The sequence below is a fragment of the Limanda limanda genome, chromosome 13, assembly GCF_963576545.1.
Source record: "Limanda limanda chromosome 13, fLimLim1.1, whole genome shotgun sequence".
In the NCBI taxonomy this organism is placed as follows: domain Eukaryota; kingdom Metazoa; phylum Chordata; class Actinopteri; order Pleuronectiformes; family Pleuronectidae; genus Limanda; species Limanda limanda.
Window position 1 is genome coordinate 19,110,630 of NC_083648.1, and position 27,524 is coordinate 19,138,153.

Genomic DNA, 27,524 nt, shown 5'->3' on the forward strand with positions numbered 1-27,524 from the left:
TATAATAAATAATATCATATTGAATCTTTGTTTTATTGATATTTATGAGAAGCCCCACATACGATATCAGACTTTAGTCAACAAAATTAGTGTTTCTATGTGGGGAGCAAAGTTTATTCTGACCTACTCTTTGGCCCATAGCGCATTTCCATTAACACTTCTTCGACTTGAACATGGGATAATGTACCGTGTTAGTACCAACAGCATCTGGATCTGTTGTGTTGCAGTGATTGTTATGTGGCTAATAAGTCCTCTAACAACTTGGACTTTACAAACATAGAATAAGATCAGTTCATGGTGCCCTCTTGACTCGCTTTTATACAGGGATCCATGGTTTTACAATTTATATGCAGTCTGTAGTTTTATTCGGCTGAACAAGAAAAGCGACTTCTACCTGTTTTGGCTGCTTACGCGTTCCGTAGCCAGCACTGTCCTCAGCTCGAAGTACAATGACCCGAAAACTGTTCCACACACACACACGGACACACACAGTCCATAGCTTGTGAGAAACTGTGAGTAACATTACAATCTTTAGGGAAGAAGAGTTCAGCTCCTTTCACTTGAACACACCACGTTTGATTGTTTTTTACGTTGACGCGTTCACGACGCTCCGGAGTTTTCGAGGAAACTGAAACAGAGACTGTTGGATACAAACGCTGCTGGTTAGTCTGAACCCCCCCCCCCCCACTGTTGTTTTCCAATGGATTTCTAATGTACAAGTGCAAGTGTTTATCTCCGTGTCGGAGACAGAAGGTCCGAGTGGCTGCAGGCTCAGGATCAGTCCTCCTGCGCATTCTCATGGATCATGGATTCGTCTCATGACAAGAATATGAGGTGGGAGAGTGTCTTTCTACAAACCACTCCTCTCTCCCTCCACACTGAGACAACAAGAACAGATCATATCACCGATCTGATCAGAACTAGCAGATACATCAATAATATATGTAATCAATAGCGTGACAGATGGCGACTGTACTTCCAAAACATGAGGTGTAAATATCTGCAGCTCCTAAATAAGCCTTGCTGAATAAAGCAACTCTCCCTTCCACCTCGATACAGATACGTGATGATCGAATGTTGTAAATGTTGAAATTCTGGTCTGATGTAACTTAACAGTGTGAATTTTCTCGCATGTACCATTACAATAGGGAGTGCAAAGTTAGTTAGGGCAGGTCCTAAATCAAGTGGAAGGTTTTGAGCACATACTTCTGCAAATGCCCAGCAGCCCCCTCATGAAACCACAGTTAAATTCCTCAGGTTGGGATTGTTAATTGGATCTGCAGCAAACGGCACAGGGTCATAAATATCAGTCCTCTAAACCTGGGTGATTTTATTCATCAAGATCCATGAATTATTCTCTAAGAAATCAACCAAAATGCGGGGAAATACCCCTGTATCATAATGCAGAAAGTGAAAAGTGAAAAAAAATCCTGGATCGCTCTCTACGAAAAATGAATGGGTTCCTCTTTGACCCACACCACATCCTTCCACTATGTTCCATGGTAGTCCGTCCAGTAGTTTTTGCAAAATCTTGCCCAAAGAATGACAGATAAACAAACAAACAAACAAACGCAGATGAAAACATAACCTCCCGTGGTAATTTAGATTTTCGAACACTCTAGTCTGAGATTGTAAATTTCAATTCACAGCTGCTCAGGTTAAGGAAAACCCCCTGCATCCACATTGCGACATTATGAATGTGAAGTGGTTTAACGTCTGTTTGTGCCATTTTGTCAATTTGACCATTTTAATTTAAGACATTTAATTAGGACTTAATTGCTAAATTATAACTCGACAGCCGTCCCCCTCTCACATCCAGAGAGGGCACAGTGGGCAGAGGTTAAACTGTCTCTGTAGATTTTTCGAGGCTTAATATTGAAGAACTCTATATTTCTGTGCATGTTAATGGTGATGAGTTCTGAGAAAGTGCCACATGCTCACGCAGTGGTGTTGGGAATTATTTGGGTCCAGGTCACACATTGAGGGAGGAGCACCTCCATCACTTTTCCAGAAAGTTGTAACCTGGTTTATAATCAACCTCTTCATCTCCCCTGCTTCTCCTTTCTTTACATTCAGCTCGTCTTCCCATGGCAGAGTGCTATTACGTCGGAGTGGACGTAGGCACTGCCAGTGTGAGGGCTGCACTGGTGACCAGAGATGGTGTCCTGAAGAGTACTGCAAACGAGCCCATCAGCATCTGGGAGCCCCAGTCTGACCACTATGTCCAGTCCTCCACTGAGATCTGGGAGAAATGCTGTGCAGTTGTCAAGGTGGGGTGACCTCAACGCAGTGTTTGGTTCCTAACCTTAGTTTTCAATTACCCAAACAGGGAACCCAGCCGTCATGTCCCTGATTTAACAGTGGTTGTCAACTAACGCAAGTACACAAAACAGGATGTATTTTTAGTACATCCTGTAGTAGTTTGAATCATGTTGCTTCCTCTGCAGGTGGAAGATTGCATAAATGTATCCATTACTTTGACCAACTTTTACTATTCATTCTTCAACTTTAAATCACGATTTCAACCATTTATTATGGGTAACTATAACAACAGTTTTTCCATTACTTTGAGCAAACTATAGCAATTGTTTATCCATGACTGTTAACTAGCTCAATAAACATAGACTGTGTATAAAGATGGATGATGCATCTCCACTTACCCGACATATAAACTCTTGGTCATACGTCAATGTTATGTATGACTAAGAACTACCTAAAAGGACAAATACCATCTTTGAGAACATTTTATTTATTTTAGATTTTTTAAGTGTGTACCATGTCCCCTCCACCAACATTGAGGAGGCAGGGTTTAGCAGCCAGACACAAGGGGAAGATCATATTGGTTTGGCTTCTCTTTTGGGAGCTGTTATATCATCCATCTGATACAGTCTATGATATCAACTACTTGTTCAAGACTGTCAGCTAACTATAGCCACTGTTTATCCAATACTTTGAACTGTTTCAGTTGTTTAGTCATTAACCTGAAGCCAACGTTTCAGTGTGTTATCCATTATTTATAAACTCACTGTTTCCCCTGCTCTCTCAACGGCAACATGTGGCTTTGAGGTGTCAAAACCATCTCATGTGGTTTGGGGGGCGGAGCCTTTACAGTCAGTGAAGTTGCTTCCTGGTATTTGTGACATCAGCATCACATCAGTTTTTACTCCTCGTTTCTGCACAAAACACAAATATGTGGATATATTGTTTGCTTGAGCATGAACCTTTTATAGTTTATTTTGGGTTACATTTGTAAAAAAGAAGAATTATTCAATCTATACACCATACAACAGTACAGCCTAGGTGTGTTATGTTGTAAAGTCACTAAACTAATATCTGTTCTATATGTTCCAGAGAGTTATCCAGGGTGTGGACAAGAACCAGGTATGTGGTGTTGGCTTTGATGCCACCTGCTCTCTTGTGGTTTTGGATCAAAGCTTCCAGCCTGTACCAGTCTGTCAGGACGGTGAGTGAGTCACATGTCCAGAATACTTTGCAAAGTATCATGAGTGAACACATTGAGTTTTTCAGGGTGGAAGTAATTGTTATGTCTTTGAAATCCGGATACTAAAGCGTTTGCAATCAAATTTAGCTAGAATGGATTTTTTTCCCGCATTTTGAGGTGGGATCTTTCAGTGGGTTAGCTCTGCTTGGACTTGTTGTTTAGTCTAATGCTATGTGATACTTCATTGATCCCTGAAGGTGAACTCCAGGTCAGGGTCAGCTACAGATCAGAATCCCTGGAGCTGGTAGGGAGGTGTGTTTTTTTTTCTCGAAGAATCCTAGCAGACATGGGTCAGGACCCAGATATGCAGGTTAAATTACTTTGTTTATCATCTCCCAGTTAAATCTCATGGCTACATCTAAGATATTCAGTCCATGTAGTATTATTGATATATGCTCTCATTTAAACATACACCTTCTCTCTTTCTCTTCTGCTTCCTCCAGGTGACAGACAGAGGAATGTGGTTATGTGGATGGACCATCGTGCTGCAGAGCAGGCCGCTCGTATAACCACCGCCGGCCACAGGGCTCTGAGCAGGGTAGGGGGGGTCATGTCACCTGAGATGCAGCCCCCGAAGCTGCTCTGGCTCAAAGAGGTGAGAGGTGAGAGAGGTTTCCAGAGGACACTGATCTCTGGTTTTTCTTGCCTGTACTGGGTGGTCAGCATGTGGCGGGTGTTGTTTCAGCCTACCTTCTCCTGGCGAGACAGATTCTTCAAAAGACGTTCCCCAGAAGTGATTCACAGCTCAGTTCTGACCAACCAGTGCATGTATGTGTCCTTATTACTCACAAATCAGAGGCTTCTTTTATCAGAATCTCAAAGAAAGCTGCTGGAACAAAGCGTCTCATTTCTTCGACCTGCCAGACTTCCTGTCGTGGAAAGCAACAGGGTCTTTGACAAGGTGAACTTTACTGATCCAGGCGTTTAATGTGCAGATATTACAGGAAGATGTAGTATGTGTGTAATAGAATATCTCTGTTTGAAAGAAAGAATAGGCTTTTCTTAACTGGGGTTATTCTAAGAAATGTGTCTTTTATCATGTTTTTGATCACATGATACTGTTAATGTGACTCTGGGTCATTGGATAGATGGTAGAAAGCATCCTTATTTTAAAGAACTATCTTTGGAGGCATGTTGAAGTATTATTCTGCAATGTTTCACAGATCTCTATGCACTGTGGTGTGTAAGTGGATGTACTGCCCTCCAGAGGGATGGGATGACAGCTTCTGGACAAGTATTGGATTGGAGGACCTCCTAGAAAATAACTATTGCAAAATAGGTCAGAAAATCAACCTCCTTATAACAATATTCTTTGTATATGTAGAAAATGTTGTAATGAAAATTCTCATCTCTCCTAAAACAGACTGTCTTTGCAAGAGTTATTTCATTCTATAAGCTGTGGCATTTCTGTCGTCCAGGCAGCGTGACCTGTTCTCCAGGGAGCCCGTTGGGAGGAGGCCTCACCCAGGAGGCAGCAGCAGATTTTGGTCTGAACCCGGGAACTGCAGTCGGCGCTTCTCTCATTGATGCTCATGCTGGAGGCCTAGGTATCACACGTAAAGTTCAACCAGTGTCACGAATAAGCTGACATTGTCTGATATTTACTGTGGTTGCATTCAGTAATTCAAATTCCACCTGGCAGAGAAAGGTGTTACTTCTGATGGTACAGAATTATAATATATATAATATTAAAGAGATGAGCATAAGGTCTGATGTTGGTGATACACGTTTTTGCAAATTTCCCATTTTGGTGCGAGAAGTGCAGCTTCTAGGCAGCATAAACACATCAAGTAAAAGTCAAAACCATTTGCCCAGTACATTATATATTTCGTTTTCTTGTATTTCTTTTGTACACGTGTATATAAAGTACCATTATTATTGTGCTGTAAGGGTACATGAATATATACAGGATGATAATTAAAGACAGCTTATGCAGTGTGCGAAAATGCAAAGGTGCATTTTAAACTGCTGGTCGACCTAAACTTAAATATTCTGGGTGAAAAAATGAAGTAAAAACAGCACTGAGTAAAGTGCATATACGCCACGGCCCAACAGTCCCCTGACTGAATTACATTAAATCCACTAAATCCGTATTTCTATTTGGATCCACACACATTTTTGTTCCTTAAATATGCTTGATTTGTTTTCATCAAGATCCATGACTAATTCCCTTGGAAATTGGTGAAAATGCCTAAAAAACTACTTTTTATCCAGGAATATTAATCCTTTGTTCAAATTTGCGCTAAAACATAATATATTATTTCTTGGCTCATGTCCCATCTTTCCACCAAGATGAGTGGACATTCATTAAGTCATTTGTGTGTAATCCTGCTGACAAACAAAACAACCAACAAACAAACACTCAGGGGGGGGAAACATAATCTCCTAGGAGGAGGTAATTAATGAACAAGTATCTCAAGTAAAAGTCACTCAGTGCTTCAGTTTACTGTATCTGTGTCCTTGGTTCAGAAACCCTAACCATCTGGTTTTGTTTTGAGAGGTAAACTGCTCATGATCTCTGCCCTCTGACCTCTGGCTTTGACCTCTGCCGATCACACATTGTTGTAACAGCCAGAGGTTAAAACACACTGAACTTTTAGTTGTTGTACATGTCACAGTGATGTACAGCCCCGGCCCTTGCACATAGATCAGCCTTGCACCTTAAACTCAAACCAGCTTGACCAACATTATTCCAGCAGTTAGTGTCAGTGCTGAGTCCCACATGTGGGTGAGAGGGTCGCTTCAAAAGCGTTTCAAGCTTTTGATCTGCAAATCACTGCTACTACTACACACAACATTTTTTATCAGGTAATACCCCAAAAAAGCTTTAGACCATCAAATCTAATATTACATCTCATTCCAGGTGTGATAGGTGCAGATGTTAAAGGCTTGAATTTGCCATGTGAGGACCAGTCTATTACCCAACGCATGGCGGTGATCTGCGGGACGTCCAGCTGTCACATGGCGGTGAGTGGGTCGCAGATACACTTCACCTGCTGTGTGGCATTTTTAACAGACTTGAGCTGCGGTGGTCCCTGCTGTGCATTTCAGTTGAAGTCCCTCCAGCTTATTGGCTCCTGAAAACATGGGCATGCTTTGAACCCCATGATAAACTATATTATACTTCATCACTGCATGACTAATGTAACACCACCTCAGATTGCTCATGCACTTATTAACCAAAAATGAACAACTCTAAAGTCATGTACATACTTATACTAATAGTAATAGTAATACTAATACTAATACCAATACTAATACTGATGCAAATACTAATGCTAATATAAGTGCTAATGCTAAAGCTTATACTAGTACTAATATCATTACTAACACAGGTACTAATAATATTGCTAAGGATAATACTTGCACTAATACAATACAAGTACTAATGCAAATATTAATGCTTATACTAATATAGTAACATTAGTATGAGTATAAGTATTATTACTTTATTAGTATTAGCATTAATATTTGCATTAGTACTTGCCATGCCTCTGACCTACTTTTGTGTAATACTTACTCAAATACTTATATTAACACTGATTCAGTACTCAAATTAATATTATACTAATAATGATTTGTATACTAATTAAATGCTTACACTGATGCAGAATACTGATACAATACTGAAACTAATGTACTGGTACCCAATCAGTTTGAAGTAGTTTTTCTATTTTAAAGTAGTTTGATAAATGATCTTTCTCAGTAACACTGATGACAGGGCTGCTCTCCTATCCTCTCTCTTACACATGTCATTATATACTGTGAATTAGTAGCTGTGAGCAGTGGAGCTCACAGTTACTAATACTGTTACTAGCTGTTTACATTCACATTTCAAACATACATAGTCCTTCTGCTGCTTTTAAAAAGGCTTTCATATCTCTCTAGATGTAAAAACACCCTGATTGACATTCAAAAATGACCCCTCACATTTATTTTTCACTGTGACGTCTTGTCAGATCAGCGAGCAGCCCCGGTTTGTGCCTGGAGTGTGGGGACCCCACCTGTCGGCCATGGTGCCGGACATGTGGCTCAACGAGGGAGGACAGAGTGCTACAGGAAGGCTGGTCAGTCCACTGTCCAGCTTAGTGATCGTCCTACTGTACTACACACGCCTCAGGCTGCACAGAAAAGTGTTTGCAAGCTGAGATGAATTATAATTCTACTCGAAACACATCTGGATGTGATCACACATCTGGCCACATAAACAGTTCAGTCTGAGAGCAGTTTGTCTCTGCCCAGTGAATAAATGGCTTTTGTGTACTGTCACTCAAATATGAGTAAAAATGCAAATACAACATTGAAACACTTGTAAAGATGCACATTAATGCGGAACATGTAAGGCAAGTTGTTTTGTGTCTTTTTGATGTTCTACCATCATAGTACTTGGTATGAGGGACATTATGCAGTCAGGATTGTGTCTGTGACTCAGACACATTCTTCGATATAAGGCAAATATTGACATATATGTATATAATCACTTTAGAGCCATTGTGAGTGTGAATACTTTGGTTTGACAAAATAAGCTACTATATCAAATCTGCTTCAGCTCTTCCAAATCTGTATGATCTGTGATTCTTTCTCTGTTGGACCATGTTGCCCCCCCCTTCAGATTGACCACATGGTGAAGGGCCACGCTGCCTACGCTCAGCTCCAGGAGCAGGCACAGCAGAGGTCAGTCGATGTGTTGCACATAACACATACGTGTCAGCACACTTGTCAACCCTGTTCAGTTTAGTCAACTTTACATAGATTAGAAGCTCGTTATGTCTATTAAATGGTAGTTAAATATAAATGAATATAATTCCCGCATTATTGAATTGTTGGATTTTCTAGAATTAAACAAAGGTGCTCCCTCAGTCACACCTGTGCTTTTCCTTCTATGACAAGTTGTATTGTCTTCTGTGAAAAAATCTCATTATGATTTTTATGATTTTTGATCTTGTTTCATCCGTTTCCTTACTGTGCTTTTCCCCCAGATGTCCCTTCACAGGTGAGAAAATCTACAGCTACCTGAACAGCCACCTGAGTTCAATGGCTAGCTCCAGTTCCTCTGTTGACCTGCTGGGATCCAGTCTTCACTTGTGGCCAGACTTCCACGGAAACAGGTCTCCCCTGGCTGATCCCACTTTGAAGGGCATGGTGAGGGGACACGACTCCAGGCTTGAAATTACTTTATGATACAAAATGTTATTTTAAGCTATTTAAGTTTATTACTGACATGCAGATGGGGAATGATAGGAAGTATGATGCTCTAATAACCTTTACATATACTTAAAGAGGCTATATGTAAGACTTTGCTAATAGCTTTTTACTAACTTTATCAGGAGTATTATGTTCAAACACGGCAAAGGTGTGGTCATTCAAAAGAAAGAAAAAATTATATTTAAGAAAACATATCTTTGATTATAAAAAAGAAACAATTTAATAAGAAATCAAAAATTATATGTTTAATCATGTTATCAAACTTACCAACAAATAAAAATAAAAATAGTAATGCTTGATTATAATATAAAAATAATAAGAAATCTAAAACGCATATGTAGATCAAATTATAAAAAAGAAAAGGGGGATAAATAATCAATAAATACTAATAATAACAAAAAAACGATTAATTATATGCATTATCAGCTGTTTACTTAGAAGAAATGTTGCATTAAACTTCATTTACTTACAAAGAGCTGCCTCCAGTGGTCAAAAGCAGCACCAACGTTTAATGAGCAAAGATAACGATCAGCTTCTATTTCTGTCACTCCTTTGTCGTGACTCAAGTTAGCATGCTAACCAGCTTCATCACTTTCACATCAGTTTGATCTGAAGAAGTAGAGCTGCTCAAAAGGGAGGGAGACAAACTGTCTCTAGTCACCAAGTGAATTATGTCCTCTATACTTACAGTACACAGACATGAGTGTTGTCAATTTGATGGATATACATGTATATCCAGATATGTTTAACAATTTCTTTCCGATAAATAATTTCAAAATAATTTCCTCCAAAATACAGGAACTTTTGACGTAGGTTTTTTAAAATCAAACAGTGATTCTTCTTATTCAGCACTTAAGTCTGTTTGCATGAATCACTGTTTTGCAGGTGGTTGGACTGGGCTTCTCTCAAACCTTGGATGACTTGGCTCTGCTCTATTTAGCCACCATGCAAGCCCTCGCTGTAAGTTTGACTTCTTCCTCTGAGCCTCACACTAACATTGTGGTAAACCTACAGAGGGAGGTTGTATTTCTTTACTTGGAACCTAAATAGTCTTGTGTTTCTTTCTTTGGTTTCAGCTCGGTACGCTACATATTCTGGAGGCCATGAAGGAAGCAGGACATGATATCACAACCCTCTTCCTGTGTGGGGGACTGAGCAAAAACTCCCTGTTTGTACAGATTCACGCCAATGCAACAGGTAGAAACTGTGAATAATAGATCACAATAGTATGTTAGATGTTACTTTTCAACTAGAACTTCCACTTATATTAGGATACATTTACGTTTAGATAAATACTATTAAGTGAACTAACACTTGTTAAACAGAATCTACAATGACGGCTCTTTCACTCATTTCACTTTTGTTCAACATGATCTTCGTCAGGATTGCCTGTGGTGCTACCAGACCAGGTGGAGGCTGTGTTAATAGGAGCAGCCATTTTGGGAGCATGTGCATCACAGGACTTCAGCTCTATACAGGTAGAGCACACACACACACGCACAGCATTTAAAAACGATAACAATGGCTGTAGCAGAGAATAAATAGAAATATAACCCAATATATAAAACTTGAATTGAGAAAATACAATTTTTACAGAAATAAACATAATTGCACATCTTTTCTGCATTATTTTATTCTGTAAAATAGAAGTTGCCATATTCAGAAATAAATTCTGATACTGATATGTCTGTGTAAGGCTAAGTTGGGTTCTAATATATATATGTGCGTAATGCCACTGCTGGTGATACAGGATAATGAAAATGCATTACAAATTTGGAGAGAGACAAACAACCATTCACACTCACATTCACACCCATACGGTCAATTTTACCGAACATTTCTTTGGACTTTTAGTACAAGAGGTTAGTTCCAAAATATAAAGGAATTGTGCATTTTGTGATAAAAGCATGAAATTTGGTACACTTATAGCCAAAGGCATTCTCAAAAGATTTGGATGTAGAGCCATCATGAATTTTCAACATGGCGCCCATGGCAGCCATTTTTCAAAATGTCCGCCAGCAACAACTGTTTTCTTATGAATGATGGATTTAATATGATATTTCAGACTTATTTACCATTCATACTACTTGGTAAATGTCTTTTGGATAGTGGAACATTTTCATTGAAAATTCAAAATGGCCGCCAACTGGTTAGATATAGATGATCTCTATGTTTAATTATACATTTATCTTGATGCAGAATTTGATTTGGGAACTTTGGAATTTCTAAGAATCTTCTTTCTATCTCAAAATACTCATGTTAAGCAAGGGAAACCTAGGGTCTATCACAGGGAAGACCAGTCACACTCACCTTCACAGACACAAAGGGCTGTGCACTGTAAGTGGGATTTTTTGCACTTACACTGCCCAACACAACCTTTCTTGCATTTGCATGAGACAAGATCATAACTTGACTGGCCTGCATCTGGTAGGCATGTCCAGAAGGGTTCATAGTCCCCCTCAGGTGACTTTGACCAGCCCCATTCGCACGGTGAAGGTAGTTCTGGTGTTGACACCAGGACTGTACCCCACACGTGCCCTCCTTGGTATACAGCTCTCTTAACATGCTCTTCTAGGGCAGCCTTGGTAGGGGGGATTGTTTGCACATTGTGCCTCTTTGCAAATAACTTCCTCCTTGCCGTATTGATTTCTGTACATGTGCTGGTTCGGTCATAGACTAAGATAACAAACCTCTCAATTGTGGCCATTACCTCCTGTGGTATGTCATCTGGGGCTGAAGACACTTTCAACAGGGCAAGTGTAAGTTCTGGAAGCACAGACCATACAGCCCATGCAGTCTTTTTCCCATGGCCAACAAAGCTTGACACAGTGTCACAACCCGTCAATGCATGGAACACTGGTAGTGCACATGCTTTCTCGGGCCCGAGCCCTGCTCCAATTTCATGGGCTGCCAAATATCGAAAATTCTTACCAGTACCGAAAGCCAACCAAAGCTCATCCTCTGGTTGTAGAGTCTGAGCCACTGCCACAGCCAGCACCACAACATCAGTATCAACTGTTTGAATCATAATTTTGTGGTGGCCGTTTCTTGCTGCATGGGCTACGTGCAATAACATGCGACTATCCGCTTCCTCATCCGTGCAAGGAGCAATCGATGTCCTATCTGGGAGAGGTGGCTTGCTAAGGACTTCCATGTCACTTGTGGTGACAAGCTGTTTATCCTCCTGCACAAACCATCTGAGCAGAGCCTCCGAGAGAAAGGCAAACAACTCAGTCTTATTGCTGTCAACTCTAAGAAAGTTTTGCCAGTTCCTGGGAATGGCTGCATCACCTACCACACGTCTCTGAATTCCAGTGCCACGCTTTGCTCTCGTAGCAGCTTTCAGAGAGTCAGACAAGTAGCGGTCCCACACCAGATCAAGCCTGGACACAGTTTCAAACTTTCTGGTCAGATATGGAATGAAGATCACATGGGCATAGTCATTGAAGGTTTTTACTGAACTTGGTTTCAGCATCTGGATGATGGCTGTCCCATCTACAATGGTGCAGGTAACCTTTGGACTGTCAGAGTATGCACTGTGCACGTGCGTAGGCTAAGTACGTGCTTTTTTCCTTTGGGAAACCCATAAGAGGAGTGTGTTTAGCTGGCACTGAACCCCATGCTGAGTTTCACAGCAGTGGTGTCACCAGTGTGCCCTGGTTGTGCTTCAACATCCACTCTATTACTTTTTTTTTTTTCTTTTTTTGTTTTTCATTGGGTAACATTTCAATTACAATAAAATAGATGATAGTGTACTTGAAATTATAGATTTAATTTCAGAAATATGGCCGCCATCTTGTTGTAGGTGACCAGTGGTCACCAAGTGTGACTATTGTGGTCACCATTTCTGAGTTAGAAGGAAGCTTCTGGCCAATTGTAAAGTTCCAAATTTGAATTCTGCACAAAGAAAAGGAAATAAAAAATAATACTGGTTTGACACCGAGATCACCCATATCAGACAGTCATAAAAGTGATGGCTGCAATCTTGAAGATGTCAGCCATCTTGAATATTTAATGACAAATTTAGATTATCCAAAAGACATTTACCAAGTACTATGTATGGTAAATAAGCCTGAAACATCATATTATATCCATCATTCATAAGCGAACAGTTGTTACTGACAGCCATTTTGAAAGATGGCTGCCATGGGCGCCATTTCGAAAATTCATGGTGGCTCCATATCCAAATCTTTTGAGAATGCCTTTGGCTATAAGTGTACCAAATTTCATGCTTTTATCACAAAATGCACGATCGTTCTGGTTACCAGCTGCACTATTTGGGAGAAGTACCCTTGAGAAACCCACTCAGACACAGGGGGGAACATCTCACAGTAAGGCCCTGGCTGAACAGGGATTTGAACCAAGAACCTTTTTGCTGTGGGAACCACTGAACCACCGCCTACTGTGCTGTGTTACTGCAAATAACATATTATATATAAATAATTACATATACATAGAATATTTGCAAATTGCAATATGGAAAATACTTTGAACCATTATTCATATCCTGTATTTTGTATTAAATAATGTAAAACATTGAAGGAATTAATGTATTTCTCACCTGGGTTAGTCCCAAACCAACAACAAAGCTATAACCACGGGTGCGTCAGAGCTGTCATACAACTGTTTCCAACACATGATTTTACCCATGAAGTTCATGGGTAAAATCATTCTTGAACATCCCTGAAACATATTTATTTTGCAGTGTATTTAGTGTTTTTAAATCCAATCTTCTTGGAGAAACATTGATGACAAAAACCATATGCACACATTTTTTAAAAGACTCAATGCCTCCATCTGCTGGGTGTAAAAATGTGATGTATAATGTGCATCGCTCTGCTGACTAAGTTCGGCCCCAGAGAAGAGCCAGATTCATGCACAGTGTGTTTAAGATACAAGTGAGGATCAGTGCTCTGCTCAGCTTATCGTTCCTTGCCTTCTCAGTACCGAAGCTCGTAGAATGACAAGCCTTTAAGCCACATGTACTAAAAATAAGACGTTATTGTTTGGACAAGGCTGCACCTGTCAAACCGTTTTCGGCCATAACTGCAGCAGCCAGTTGTTGCGTCTGATCCTCTGAGCTGCACAGAGTCAACCGGCTGGATTTGGTGTCTTTAGACGACAGAGAGGGCCCCAGCGCTGCATTAGTCATAAACTCGGCCCGTGCTGTAACCGCTGCAGCTGGCTTTTGTTCACACTGTAACTGGGTCAGGGCCGGCCTGCAACTGAATGAGTGTAACATGATTTATTGAGTCACATTTTCCTTTTTGCGATCTATGTTTTTAGGAGGCAATGGAGAGAATGGCCAAAGTGGGGCGAGTTGTTCAGCCCGACGAAAAACTCCAGAGGTGAGAGAGAAACAAATCAATGAATATAACCTCATCAATTTTTGGTTTAAAATAAGAAGAGTCCCTCCTTTCTTAAGATCTCACCTTTCTATAGGAACCATTTTCACATAAATGTCTACCTGTTCTTTTTCTTTTATGTTTTATTTCTAATCTAATTTCAAAGTTAAAAAATAACCCCTGTAGATTTAGAGACTGATTTACAAGTTCTTTTCTATTAAATGATTCCACTCCAATTAAGGGTAACACCAAAGATGATTATAGAGCCTCTATAAGATCATTTACTTTAACAACTTTAGATGCACAACGGGTGCTGTAGAGAACTCAGCTTATCAAGCTTTATTTTCACCTTGTCATATAATTCAATTTGTGTTGCTCATAAAAGCTATTAAAGTATTTACCAACTATTCCTTTACCATGCAGACATTAACAAGGTCTTTGTTTATGCACAAAATAAATAAACAAACATCACCAGTTGGGACTTAAAGGACTCTGAATTATATTATCACATTAGTTTTCTTTGAATTACGGACTTTCTCAGGACGCATGTTCCCAGGCTTAAATTAAAATGACGAATTAAATATACATTAGTATACATTATAAACAAAAAATAAAATGCATTTAATATTTTTTTTCAGCTTCTATCAGAGAAAGTACAAGGTGTTCTTGCGGCTTTTTGCCCACCAGAGGGAGTACCAGGCCCTCATGAACGATGGGTGATGGAGGCACCAAGAAGACTCTGTGACGTAAAACAGAAATTGGATCCACACACCGCAAACAAGAGCGGTTCCGAATAATTGTTTTCAATGAACTGAAGTAAAACAGACCCAATGCTGCAGGATGATAAAGCAAATGTGGGGAAATCGACAGAATGAAGAGTATGTTTGGGCTCCCCAAAGGCCTCTCTGCCTCGTCCAAGGTGACAGTACCATGAAATACTGTCAGATTAAAATATATAAAGAAATTTTTGAAATTACAGACAGTGCTTGTGTCTTTTTTACCGCCTCCACAATCTAAAGTATTAGATATATAATTGAATGAACTTTAACATCAACCCTGACACTGGTTCATTTTTCAAACATCTTGTCCTTTGTTCTCCCCTCGCTGCACTTCCTCTTGTTCTTCCATTTCCTGCCAGTTACACCTCCACCTCCGTCCTTAAATTCTCCTGCCAGCAGCTCCCAGGATCAAAGTTGATAAGCTCTCCGCTGCTGTGGTCGACCAAGCAAAGGGGAGAACGACGGCAAAGCCCACACAGCTAAGTTAACAGCCACCTCAAAACAACTAACCTATGAAGGAGAGGGCGAACTGCATCAGAGAGGTGTCAGCGCACAGAGGAAGTTCCCTGTTGCTAGACTTTGCTCTTTAGTCAAATGTAGGTGGTTAAGTGGGAGGGAAAACAGCAACCGCAACGTTTTTTATGCAAGTACCATACTGTTTTCAGTCAATGAATTTGCTTTGCCTGACACAACAAATACGTAGGTAGGTTTGGGGACAATGGTGAGGATGATGAAATATTGAGAGTGAACTTTGCTCAATGCAGCTATTATCTCACCGTGTGTGTAAATAACCACAGGTTCCGATTCCTTTTGCATCAGTCTATAAAAGACAGAGCGACCCAAATGCATACGCAAATAATTGTTTAACTATTTAACCAATTCTATTTACTTTGTATATAAGTCAGAATCATTGCTAATAGAAACTTATTTTTTATCACCTATGCAAATTATGTTGTGTTTTCACCTCTGTCCTTTTTCCAGGGAATAAGTAAATGATATTGACGGAACATTACAGGAACCGGTATCTACTGTATGTGTGTGTGAAATATGGTGCAGTGAGTTGGCTGAACTTAAGGAGACGTTTGGTCCTTTTGCTCTATTGAATGTTGTTTTTTGTTTATCAGCAGAATTATGCAGAAACTACTAAATGGATTTCAACAGAACTTGGTTGAAGGATGTGATATTGGTCAGGGAAGAATCCATCAAGTTTTGGTGTGAGTCCACACAAAAGATCAGGCCTGTTTCTCTACATTTTTATTATTTCCCCAAAGAATAATTCATGGATGTTGATGAAAATAGAAATCAGGTACATTAAGGAGTCAGATTAAATTTGAGAGGACTGTTGGGCCTTGAGAGTGGTTTGCGCTCTACTGAATGCCAATCTAGTTATAAAATATATATGTTTTATTCTTTGAGTGATACACACATATGTTCCCATCTCAACCATGTCATTACTGGAGCTAGTTGCTCTAAAATGCAACTGTATTTTTATTCCTTCTACTTTAACTCACAGCTGGGCCGCCTGCTGATGTTGGGGACCTGCGGTGTGAAGACGGAGTGTATTTGACAGAAGTCAGTGTTCATGGCTGTGGTGTGTAGCGCAGGTACTTCTTGCCAGAGGGCAGGTCTTTGGTGTAGACGCCTTCTGGGAACAAAGCAGCAGCCTCCTCCTCAGACATGTTCGGAGGAACCATCACACACTCTCCAAGCTGTAGGAAGAAACAAGGCTATTACATGCAGCAGGAGGCCAGTTACCCTATTCGTTTTATCTTTGCTGTCGGCAGTTGAAATAAGTCACACTGTACCTTCCAGTCGGCAGGTGTGGCCACTCTTCTCCCTGCTGTGAGCTGGAGCGAATCCACCACCCTCAGGATCTCATCAAAGTTGCGTCCTGTGGTGGCAGGATAGAGCAGCGACAGTTTCAGCCTTTTGTCAGGGCCGATGATAAACACCTGACCAGAACCAAGGGAAGAGATGGAGACTGAGAGAGAGGATATCTTACAGCCAACGAAGGGAGATCGAAACAAGTTATGTAGGCAGCCTATAAAAGAAACAAATGCAATTCTGTGTTTGGCAGAGGATGCGGAGATGCTTACACAGCGGGCAGTTAGCGGCATGCCATCTTTGTCCTTCGCATCTGGGTCCAGCATGCCCAGGGCCACTGCCAGCTCCCGTTTACTGTCCGCTATGATGGGAAAGGGCAGCGAGCAGCAGGCCGACTCCTCACAGTTGTACGCCACGATGTCCTACTTATTACACAGTGCATGTTATAGTCTGTCAGAGCTTTTCAGAGAGCTTTTGAAACAGTTCTACAGTGACACATAGGGGAAATAAGGGAGTTTTAAAAAGATTTTAAATACTGCGCCCATAAAAGAAAATCCTGGATGACTATGTTGTTGGATATTGGATCACTTGATTTTACATTAGATTAGATTTTAGATTCAACTTTATTGGCATTGCACAGTACAAGTCCTTATACAACGAAATGCAGTTTAGCATCTAACCAGAAGTTCAAAAAGGGCAGTACAAGTGCAGAGTATTGTGCATATTTAAAGAGGAATATGAAAATAAATAAGATATGTACAGTAAGAAATATATATGGAATAGTACAGTATTAAGAGGTAGTGTATGATAAAAGAATGATAAATACACTGAGCAGATAAATATATAAATATGAAAACACAATAGGCGGGATAATACAGTAGTAAAAAAAGTAACAGTCGAGTGCAAATAGTAACAGTCTAGTGCAAATTACCCAGTAAGGATCTCAAATGTGAAACTCCAGACCAGACAAGGTGACATGTAAATGTAATTTTAACAGTGTTATAGGAGCGAGGGCTGATATTTTCGCTCTCATTGGCCAAAGGTCACCCTGTCTGTCTCCCTGGCTCTGACCTGCATACTGAAACTATTGTCTTTATTCTTTACAAGTCTAAGAAAGAGATGGCTCTTTTATTATAACACAGAGACACTAATGTGCTGTACTTATGGACCAGTGCATTAGAAATACATAATAGGTGTCTATCTTAATGTGTAGATATGACCATCTAAGTTAGAATGGGACTTCTTGAGATTTATTTGTATTATTTTCGAAATGAGTATTTAGAAAATTGAGAATAGTCTCAGTGTAAGTGGGGGAGCACATGCTGTATAACCATCACACCTTGGCCCAGCTGTGATGATCCTCCAGGCAGTCGACTGACAGTGCGATCATCTTGACGCCACGCTTGCTGAACTCCCCGTGCAGCCTGGCAGCCCGGCCCAGCTCGGTGGTGCACACGGGGGTGTAGTCTCTGGGGTGGGAGAACAAGATTCCCCATCTGGGTTTGAAAAGAGAGGTCAGGTGTACACTCAGGGTCGGTGCTTAGCCCTTTCTGAGATTTCCTCTTACTCAGTTTCCTCTCATCATACTTATACTTCTGAATAATGATGTTGCTTGTTGTTGGAATGCACCATATACCTTCATTTAGAAAGCTGTGGTGTGACTGACACCTCACTGACAGGATGTGACCTCTATATCACACAATAACTTATTCTTTACAAAGTCAGCAAGTTCATGGTGCATCATGCTTTAGTGTGTGTGTGTGTGTGTGTGTGTGTGTGTGTGTGTGTGTGTGTGTGTGTGTGTGTGTGTGTGTGTGTGTGTGTGTGTGTGTGTGTGTGTGGGAGGGGGGGCGGGGGTCAGCTTACCATGTTATCAAGTCATAAACAGCTGTGCATCTGATCACATTTGAACATTGACAGTATTAACTTGTCACTTCCTATATCCCCCATCACGTTTTTCTTTTGCCAAACATTATTAGGTTTACATTTGATACTGGAAAGCTCTAAAGCAGAAGTCAGTAACAGGAAATGGACTGGACCAAGTTCTCTCTTCCTCTCGTGCCAACTGCTCCTGCACAAGCCTATGACTCAATACCAAACACAACATTCATGACAATCACAATCAACGATCCTACTTACGAATCACCGAGAAACTCGTGGAGTTTAATTGTGCCGGTGGTGGCCTCTGCCTCGAAGTCAGGAAACACATCTCCGAGCAGCAGTCCCGGCATATTCAGTGTGAGCAGTGGAGGTGCGCTTGTGTTCAGCAGCTGCTCGGATGATACCAAGAGAGATGAGGAAGAGGCGGGGGAAACTTTCCTGTGAACAGCTTTTCTATTTACAGAAGCACCAGTTCAATGGGGATGGATATAACGCACCAACGCGCCTTTTACGCACCGGCGCACTTTTACGCACATGCCTAATTTCCAACCATGCACTTTAATTTATTGGCAAAGATGCATCATTGACACTTTTCTCCACCTGCATATGTTGTTTATAATTTCAGCATAAATCGGGGCATCATCAACTTTTAATTCATGTTAATAGGAGGAGGATACGACAGTGGTCCAGTTCTGACCCGGTCACATTCCACCTCCTGACTGTCCAGTTGGCCGGATGTTTTTTCATGTGACCAGCAGGATTAAAGTGTTTACTGGCCACAGGTGCTCCCTGGAGAAGGGCGGATACATTTGCGAGGGACGCGCCATCAAACCAAAATGTCCTCACCGACGTCCAGACGGAACAGTTGCCGTGGGAGCCGCCGGATCTCCAGCTGTTCTTACGTCCCCTCTGGCTCTCCAACAGAGAACTTCACCGTTAGTTTAAATCAGCCGATATTCGCCATAACGCTGCGTTTTTTGCTGGCAATAGATCTGTGGCTGTCCAAGCGGCTCGGCGTGTGCGCCTGCGAGGAGTCCCCGTGGGGCAGCATACGGCCCCTGGTGCGCCTGCTGGAGTTCTCCGGACATGTTCTCCCGTGGCTCATCGGCACCCTGTACACTCTGCTCCGGGGAGAGACGGCGGCAGAGCAGGAGATCATGCTGAATTTGGCCCTGGGTAACAATGGTTCTCCTGTTGAAGTCCTGTTGAAGTGTCCTTGGCAAGATACTGAACCCCCTAAATGGCCCCTCATAAATGTTGAGTGTACTAATTGTAAGTCGCTTGGGACAAAAGCGTCAGCCAAAATGACATGTAATGTAATGTAAAAACTGTCCTCCAGATAAAAACCCTTTAACTTATTCTGCTGCAAGATTTAACAGTATCTTTAACTTTGCCTTGAGTGTGGTTTGGATTTCTTTCCTCTTTAAATAACCACATTTTTACTCACAAAATCATCCTTACACATGTTTATATTACCCACCACATCAGCTTTTGGTAAATCCAGTGCGTTATTTTGCACATTTGTGCCAATTTCAAAGTTTGGCAGTCACTGGTGGCTTTGTTGAACTGCATGATGATAATATATATTCAAATAGCCCAGCATTACAGGCAACATCCTCATCTGTCCACCAAGTGTCAAAGCTTTTCTAGCTACTTTAATCAGATGAGCGTGTTCTGGAAATATTATGAGCTGTTATACCTCTTCTTATGGACCAGTCATAGCAGAACTGTAACTACTTGAATGTCTGGGCTTTAATGACACAAGTTAACTGATATAAAAATGAATATTGATAGGAAGTGAGATCAGTGAGTAATAAGATCCTTTAAAAATGATTTTTTTAGACAATGGCTTTTGAAATAGGTGTGATATTTGGTTTGATTTGAGTCAGTGTACACTGTATCTCTGTCTTCCTCACAGCTCTGTTGTTGGACCTGCTGCTGGTCAGAGTTGTGAAGACTCTGGTGAGACGTCGAAGGCCCGCACAGAACCGCTCGGACATCCTCTCCACCTTCTTCGAGGAGCGTTACTCGTTCCCCTCGGGCCACGCAACGCGGGCGGCCATGTGTGCTCGGTTCTTCCTGGCCCAGCTGGTGGACACAGCCTCCATGCGAGTGCTGGTCGTGGGCTGGGCCTTCCTGGTGAGCCTGTCCCGGCTGCTGCTCGCCAGACACTATGTGACAGATGTGGGCTTTGGCCTGGCCATGGGTTACTGTCAGTACAGCTTGGTAGAAAGGCTGTGGGTGACCTGGGAATGCCTTCAGGACGTGCTGCTCATGCAACTGCGAGAGACACTCAACAGGGCTTATGGTGGTCTCTGGATGGCTGCTTGGAAACATTAGTTTTGGTGCAGTTGTGTGATGTGTCAACTTATAATATGGGATGTGTAGCACGAGTCTGTGTACATGAAAAACTGAATTGAATTGTATCAAAATGACTCCAGTATTTCTATTCTATTGTGTATTATCTTAAGAATTAGGTGGAAATATTAAAATTGATGCTGTGGGCTGTCACTGGCAAGTTGTTCATGCATACATGCTATTGTTTGCACCACAAACCTGGTGACCTAATCACAGCCTGAAACCAAAGCTAACTTTAACTAAACCCTTTTTTAAATATTAAAATCAAATTAATATAAGTTGTAGGTGTAGTTGTGTGTCTTACTGAGACAGCGTGGGAGTTTCAGGATGTGTGGTGTAACTGTCGCATGTAACTGCTGTCTGACAATGGCACAGTGCTCCCTGACACACTGCTTCATGGCGGGTGTGTGGTTTTGTTCTCGGCGACAACACACTGTGGGTAATTTCTATTTGTGTGACCGCTGGTAGGGGGGGAAGCCAACTCACACTTACCTCAGTTTCCGTCAGCTGCCACCCTGTCTCCTGACTGTCATTATTATTGTAATACATCCCATCTCGTCTTACACAGTTGATGAACATACCAATCGCAATTTTGAAAATAAACTTCCACCAAACATGTGCTGAGTTTGAATGGGTTCAGGTTTAACCTGTAAAAGATCCTACAGAGAGCAGACAAGTCCTCTAGTTTTTCCAATGCCTAACTGCATTAGAATAAACTGTGAGTAGAGCTGGAAGATGTGTGTTACATGCAGATGCAGCCGGTTGTCCACAGAGGGCAGTGCATATTCATAAGAAAAACATGCAGCTGCAAAAGGCAGTATGGGGTGTGTGCAGTGCACATAACCACATCAGCTGGTTCTGAACTTTGTCACTAATGTGGGCTGAGCTCAGAGACTGGATCTGTGTTTATAAGCTCAAGTCTTCAAGTACACAGACACTAGATATTTCTCCATCTATCCATACAGGTGAGGAGTGGGTGTGTCATCTAAGGACACAAGTGATTATTAAAACAATAATAAATAAGCCCCGATACAAACTGTATTAATAACTGAAATAACACAAACTTAAGCACCTTACTCTCAGCTGTTAACAGTAAGATTTTAAATGATGTTGAATTAGCTCCATCAGGTGCCTGACTTGTATTTGACCACAGCGGAATATTTTAAAAATGATAGCCATGTTAGCAACTAAGCTATGGATGTGACATTAGTGTTTATAGATGCATCGGTTACAAGGCAACAAACAAAAGTAGCCTAAACAAAAGTGTTAGACTTTTCACAAAGCACTACTCAGTTAAGCTTGTGGATATTTTGGCCGTAAAGTTCAATTGTTTAAATTAAAATATGTGGGTAGATTAGCGCTATGAGGAGCTGTTTTGGTATAGAGGTATATTTACTTTGCACACACATATATACATACAGTATATATGCATACTGTCATCAATATACATATATACATGCATATATATATATATATATATATATATATATATATATATATATATATATATATATATATATATATATATATATATGGAGAAATTGTATGTTTTGGTAAGTTATATCTTATGCCAGAGACAGATACCTGTTTTAGGTTTACTCTTTAAACAATATTATAGCACAAAGCTTCTGTTGATAGAATGTCAAATTGAAAACAAAAATTATGACACAAGCAGGAATTACTTTCTTAGTTTTTATTGAGAACTTAAATAACAGGAACATTTATTAACAGACAACAAAAATATTTAACTTTTTAAACCATCATTTCTGTTCTTAATTATAACTGAGATCATCAGTTCTGTCACCGCTCCATCAATATTTCTCCGTCGTCGTTATACATCTTATTTACAGCACAAATAGACAAAATAGATTTTAATGATGTAAAAACACATTGACGACAATCTTAACAATAGCCTCAATAAAATGTTAATGAGTATATGTTTTATCACATTCACTTGCACCAGAACAGTCCAGTAAACAGCAGCAGTTTCTCTGTCTGTTTCCTCTAGCTGCTGCCCTGATTGGCTCTGCCCACTCTGATTTCATAGGTGACCATGTGGAAGTTGTCCCATGCGTACAGCTTCCTCTGGTCGTGGTTATAGTCCAGCATGCTGGTGTAACGGTACCTGTTCTTGAACGGCACAGCGACTTCCCGCCGGGTGCCAGTGGCCGTGTCAAACACGTAGTTGATGGTGGTGTTGGGTGCAGTGTAGCTGGCCACCGTGTACAGGCGTCCACACACCATGAAGGCGTTGGCCACTGTGTTCTTCCTGATGTTGGTCTCCCAGGTCTTCTTCACGGCCAGGCTCTCTGGGTCCAGCTGGGCAATCACAACGGCGCCTTTTGCCTTGCTTGTGCTGTAGATGGCCCACAAGCCTTGTTCGTCCACCGCAAGGTCAATGTCTGTGTAGCCTCCCCAGGAGTAAGGGAACTGGCCGTGGAAGCCGGCGTGAGGTAGCTCCCGACGTGACGCCAGGCTCTCAGAGGTCAGGTTGTAGCGGATCAGGGAACGGCTTCGTTTGCGCTGGTAGTAGAGGGAGCCGCGGTAGATGGTCGCCCCCGTGCTCTCCACGGGCTCCGGCAGGACCAAGACCTTCATGGGGAAGCCTCGGGAGAACTGATCCATGTCTTCAAATGCAAAGAGCTGACGGACATCTTTGCCAACTGCGTCAATGCGCCACACAGTCTCGTTGGTGTAATGAGGGCCCTGAGGCTCTGGGTCCTGCAGCCACACCCCATATTTGCCTGTGATACTGTCAGCCTTCCTGTGCAGCACAGGATCTCCCACTGACAGCAGCTCTCCACAGTCTATGGAGGAAAAAAGAGAGTGAAACATCATGGTATTTTTATATATATTCACAGAAATATTTACAAAGAAATTAAATTTCATCAACGCCCTGCCAAATATTAGGAAAGTTCGAGCAGCTTCTACCTGTGATGGTTTGATTTCCATCAGGATTAAGGTGGGATGCTTGAACCTTTGTCACCTCAGCCTTCATCTCCTGGTACGCCCCATTCTTAAAGTCAAACGCAGGGTCTGAAGAAGAGAGAGATGTATAAAAAAAAACATTAAATTACAAAAGTCCAAATGTGGGAGTGCTTTTGAAAAGAATATGGCTGAAAATTATCACGTTGGGTATTGGTAAGCTACAGATAAACTAGAGTTAGCTCCGACACAGATAACATCAAAGTTTCAGTGTCTCATATATTTGCCTCAGATCATAGCAGGTTCAACTTTAACCCTGTTGTGGCTCTCCCGAAAATGATTATGCCAAGTAAACAGACAAGCATGAGGGACAAAGCCATAAAAGAGTGTGTGTTGTAAATTCCTATCCCATTACTCAACCTGGGATGACTTGAACTGCAACCTGACCTGATGCCCTGGGAGACTTTTCATAGCCCAGGTCAACCACAAAAATGGGAAACAGAAGTTGTCCCCAGCAAAATATACAGAAAATATGGGGAGAAAAATGTGTATTTAATTTATGTGGAGTTTCCCTTTGCTTGGGGATGTACATACCACTGACAGGTCTGCTGTCATGCTGAGCCCCCCCTGAGGTGTGAGTCTCCTGGCAGGGCTTCTGCCTGAGGCTCTCTGCCTCCTGGCTCAGCTCGCCCACTCTCCTCTGCAGCTCCTGGAGCTGCTTGTTCAGACGCTCCTTGTCCTGCTGCAGCTGGTTTCTTTCCCTGGTGACCTGGGCATAAGCTTCCTGGAGACCCTCTTCCATGTTAGACTCGACCCTGGTCCTCGTGCCTCCGTCTGCTCCTGCCAGGATCTGGCTGACCAAAGCCTCCAGCAAGATGACCCGCGACATGACTCCATCCATCTCTGGTTTCACGCTGCCTCCAGGGCAGCTGGACTCCTGTGGGCTGGCCACGGTGAAGGTGTAGTGGCAGCGTCCAGCAGAGTCATTGGAGCGGCGGAGGGAGGCTCGGTCTGTGGCCTGGCTCTGGCTTGACAGGATCAAGCAGGACAGACACAGGAGAGAGACTTGGAGCCACATGTTGAAGGAGGCAGACACAGGCGACGATCTTCAGGTTAAGGAGTGCCTGCAGTTGTTTACCTTCCTTTAGAGGATACAGATCCTTTCTTATTTGAGCTCTACCGGAGTGTCACTGGTCAGTGCAGGTCAGTGTCTGAATCCCAGCAATGCTCAGAGAAGGATATTTATAGAGTTTACAGTCAGGGAGTGGGAGGGGACGAGGAGTGTGGCAGGTAATGAAATAGCCAAGGGGGTGTGTAGTATGTGAGTGTGTGTGTGTGTGTGTGTGTGTGTGTGTGTGTGTGTGTGTTTGTGTGTAGAGGTCCACTGATACTTTTGCAATTAAACCACCGCGCGACTGACACCAAACATTTTGTGACGAGGAGAAATTTGTGCTATAGAGGGCAAGTGTCTCAGAATTCCTGAATCTGAAGCCAGCATTTTGAAAGCCCCAGGGCACATTGGCACTTTTCTTCCTCTTTCACAGCAGGACAGGATGTCTGGCACCGGCTGGCTACCTGAGGAAATGGAGAAGATTCTGATGTTGTTGCTCATCCTTTCTTACAAAGTAACCTCATCATTTCCTCAAACTCTAGCCTTCATGCCAATAAATCAGCATGACTCGTCGTGACTCAGTCAATCTTTGCTCTGGCATTGTGGGGCTTTGAGGTGTTGAAATAAGAAATAATGTTTGCCGTTCACACTATCTTAACTGGACATGATAGCATGTTTAAATCAAATATTATGAAATTCATCCTGAGAAGGACACTTTACATCTGCCTACCTTCACAATTTCTTGCATTTGACAATCACAATCTTGAACCTGATGGTCACACATCAAGGTAAATTTTGTTCTATTAGATATTGGCTGATGTGGCTGTGGCACGGGAGGTAGAGAGGTTTGTCCACTAACCAGACTGTTGGTGGTTTCTCATTAAAATCAAGACTGTTTACTGTCCTGGCTCCTAAATGGTGGAATGAGCTCCCCATCAACATCTGGACATCAGAAAGTTTACACATCTTCCGCCGCAAACTAGAAACATATCTCTTCCAACTTTACCTTGAATACAATTTGAAACTAACAATTTAGTAGTACTTAAGTGGCACTTACTTATAGCACTTTGTAGTTTTGCTTTATTTTTGAAGACTTTTTGTACCCTAGGGGTTGAATGCACTTATTGTAAATCGCTTTGGAAAAAAGCGTCAGCTAAATTAAATGTAATGTAATGGTTTAATCCCAGTCTCCCACATTCTGTCCAGACACCGAACCCTAAATTGCCCCTGACTGCTGTGCAGAGTCTGTGATTGACAGTAAAGGTGCTGCACATAGATGCACTGTAGGAATGTGGATGAATAGCAAAATTGTTCTGGAAAGCTGTTGGTGGAGGTGAAGTGAGGTGCTCACCAAAGTCCTTAAGAGTGTTCTTACAGGCACCATGAATATCTATACCAAATTTGAGGATTGATGCGATCATTGTTAAGAAATATCAGTAAACACAAACCCTAATGAACCTAATTGTGGTGTTATTGTCAGTAGGATTCAGTAGGTTTCATCCTCTGGTAACTCTGTATGTGTAAGTGTTGACTATTTGTATTCCATAGATTTGTCTTTGACTCGGAGAATAGTTATTTTTATGATGATAAACATCCGTTAGAGTCTTTACACTGAGACATGGAACCCACCTGTCTCCATGTGATATGACTGGGACTTGGTCTGTTTCTTGATGAACATAGAGGAAATATTTCACCACTTGCGTCCAACAAAACATTATTGAGGTAAAAACAATCATGAATCATTGTTATGAACTGTTAACAAGTCCTGTCTCAGGACCTCAACACTTCTTCCACTGTCATTTCTTACCATTTGTCATTTTTCATAATCACTATGCTGAGGTTGTCCAGCTTGGCTGTTACAAAGATATTTCATAAAAATACCAACGGCAGTTAAGCCTAAAGCAACTTGCAGAGCACATCTGTGTTTAGTTCCACAAGATCCGTCTGCTGCCTAGTTAAGCTGTCTGTTTTACGGCTCTATGGAAAGTCACCCGTATTCCACAATGTTTTTCCCACTGAGGTGTGTTTTTCCTTATGTAACATAACGACTCAGGCCACCTGTAAAAGTTCCCGGCTCCTCTGTCAGCCCCTGAGAGAACAGAAGATCACAACGTGTGCACGTAGACTTTTCCATTAGCAATAGCTCTCCCAGCAGGCGCTCTACTGGGAACCAGCACCTTGGTGTTTGTCTGCTGAAATGCTCAACATTTACATCTAAGAGCGTTCTTTTATTTAATGATTCTTACAGTAATGTACAGTGGTCTCACCCTGATCGGCAGTTTCAGTCATTCCTTTAGCTTTTTCCACAAGACCTAACAGTATTCGGTTTCAAACTTAAGCCATGAACCCTTATTGAGCAATGTAATAATGTATACAGAGTCATATCTCTAGATACCTGATGAATGTAAGTCCAATGTTGTTGATGTTTTTGGTCTCTACCAACTCCTCAAGGTCTATGACTCTTTGGTTACTCCACCAGCTAGTTGCATGCTAACCAGATCTCACTGCTGTGTGTCGTAGCATTTACTGACGTTTTTAGAAGTTTCTTTAGCTGCCTGGTGTGGTAGAAAACAAAGCTCAAAGAGCTGTGAGAC

The 27,524-nt window shown here is 41.6% G+C and overlaps 4 protein-coding genes across 6 annotated transcripts; 2 read left to right on the top strand and 2 right to left on the bottom strand.

The window, feature by feature from the left end:
• The first annotated feature begins 456 nt into the window (after positions 1-456).
• Positions 457-15,028, top strand: fggy (FGGY carbohydrate kinase domain containing). Of its 3 annotated transcripts, none has more exons than XM_061084173.1 (16): positions 457-512; positions 2,077-2,270; positions 3,352-3,463; positions 3,946-4,097; positions 4,315-4,403; positions 4,666-4,781; positions 4,921-5,049; positions 6,366-6,469; positions 7,462-7,569; positions 8,115-8,176; positions 8,482-8,644; positions 9,593-9,667; positions 9,784-9,904; positions 10,091-10,185; positions 13,994-14,055; positions 14,691-15,028. In XM_061084173.1, exons 2-16 carry the CDS (start codon positions 2,088-2,090, stop codon positions 14,770-14,772), a joined length of 1,653 nt encoding a protein of 550 aa, XP_060940156.1. In that variant the 5' UTR covers positions 457-512; positions 2,077-2,087; the 3' UTR covers positions 14,773-15,028. The 3 variants fall into 3 exon arrangements, with proteins under 3 accessions (XP_060940156.1, XP_060940155.1, XP_060940157.1); XM_061084172.1 differs by having other exon boundaries at positions 462-662; XM_061084174.1 differs by lacking the exons at positions 457-512; positions 2,077-2,270; positions 3,352-3,463 and having other exon boundaries at positions 4,027-4,104.
• A 995-nt stretch (positions 15,029-16,023) lies between these two features.
• LOC133018206 (peroxiredoxin-6-like) lies at positions 16,024-18,915 on the bottom strand. Its single transcript, XM_061084523.1, has 5 exons — positions 18,795-18,915; positions 17,995-18,151; positions 16,928-17,077; positions 16,637-16,783; positions 16,024-16,540 (listed from the first exon to the last, which is right to left on the bottom strand). The coding sequence occupies exons 1-5, from the start codon at positions 18,884-18,886 to the stop codon at positions 16,412-16,414; spliced, it is 675 nt and encodes a 224-aa protein (XP_060940506.1). The 5' UTR covers positions 18,887-18,915; the 3' UTR covers positions 16,024-16,411.
• On the top strand, positions 18,643-21,490 carry LOC133018204 (polyisoprenoid diphosphate/phosphate phosphohydrolase PLPP6-like). Its single transcript, XM_061084522.1, has 2 exons — positions 18,643-19,712; positions 20,455-21,490. The coding sequence occupies exons 1-2, from the start codon at positions 19,373-19,375 to the stop codon at positions 20,874-20,876; spliced, it is 762 nt and encodes a 253-aa protein (XP_060940505.1). The 5' UTR covers positions 18,643-19,372; the 3' UTR covers positions 20,877-21,490.
• A 1,408-nt stretch (positions 21,491-22,898) lies between these two features.
• LOC133018749 (myocilin-like) lies at positions 22,899-24,897 on the bottom strand. The gene is made up of 3 exons (XM_061085180.1): positions 24,414-24,897; positions 23,826-23,930; positions 22,899-23,701 (listed from the first exon to the last, which is right to left on the bottom strand). Exons 1-3 carry the CDS (start codon positions 24,895-24,897, stop codon positions 22,899-22,901), a joined length of 1,392 nt encoding a protein of 463 aa, XP_060941163.1.
• Between the last annotated feature and the right edge of the window lie 2,627 nt (positions 24,898-27,524).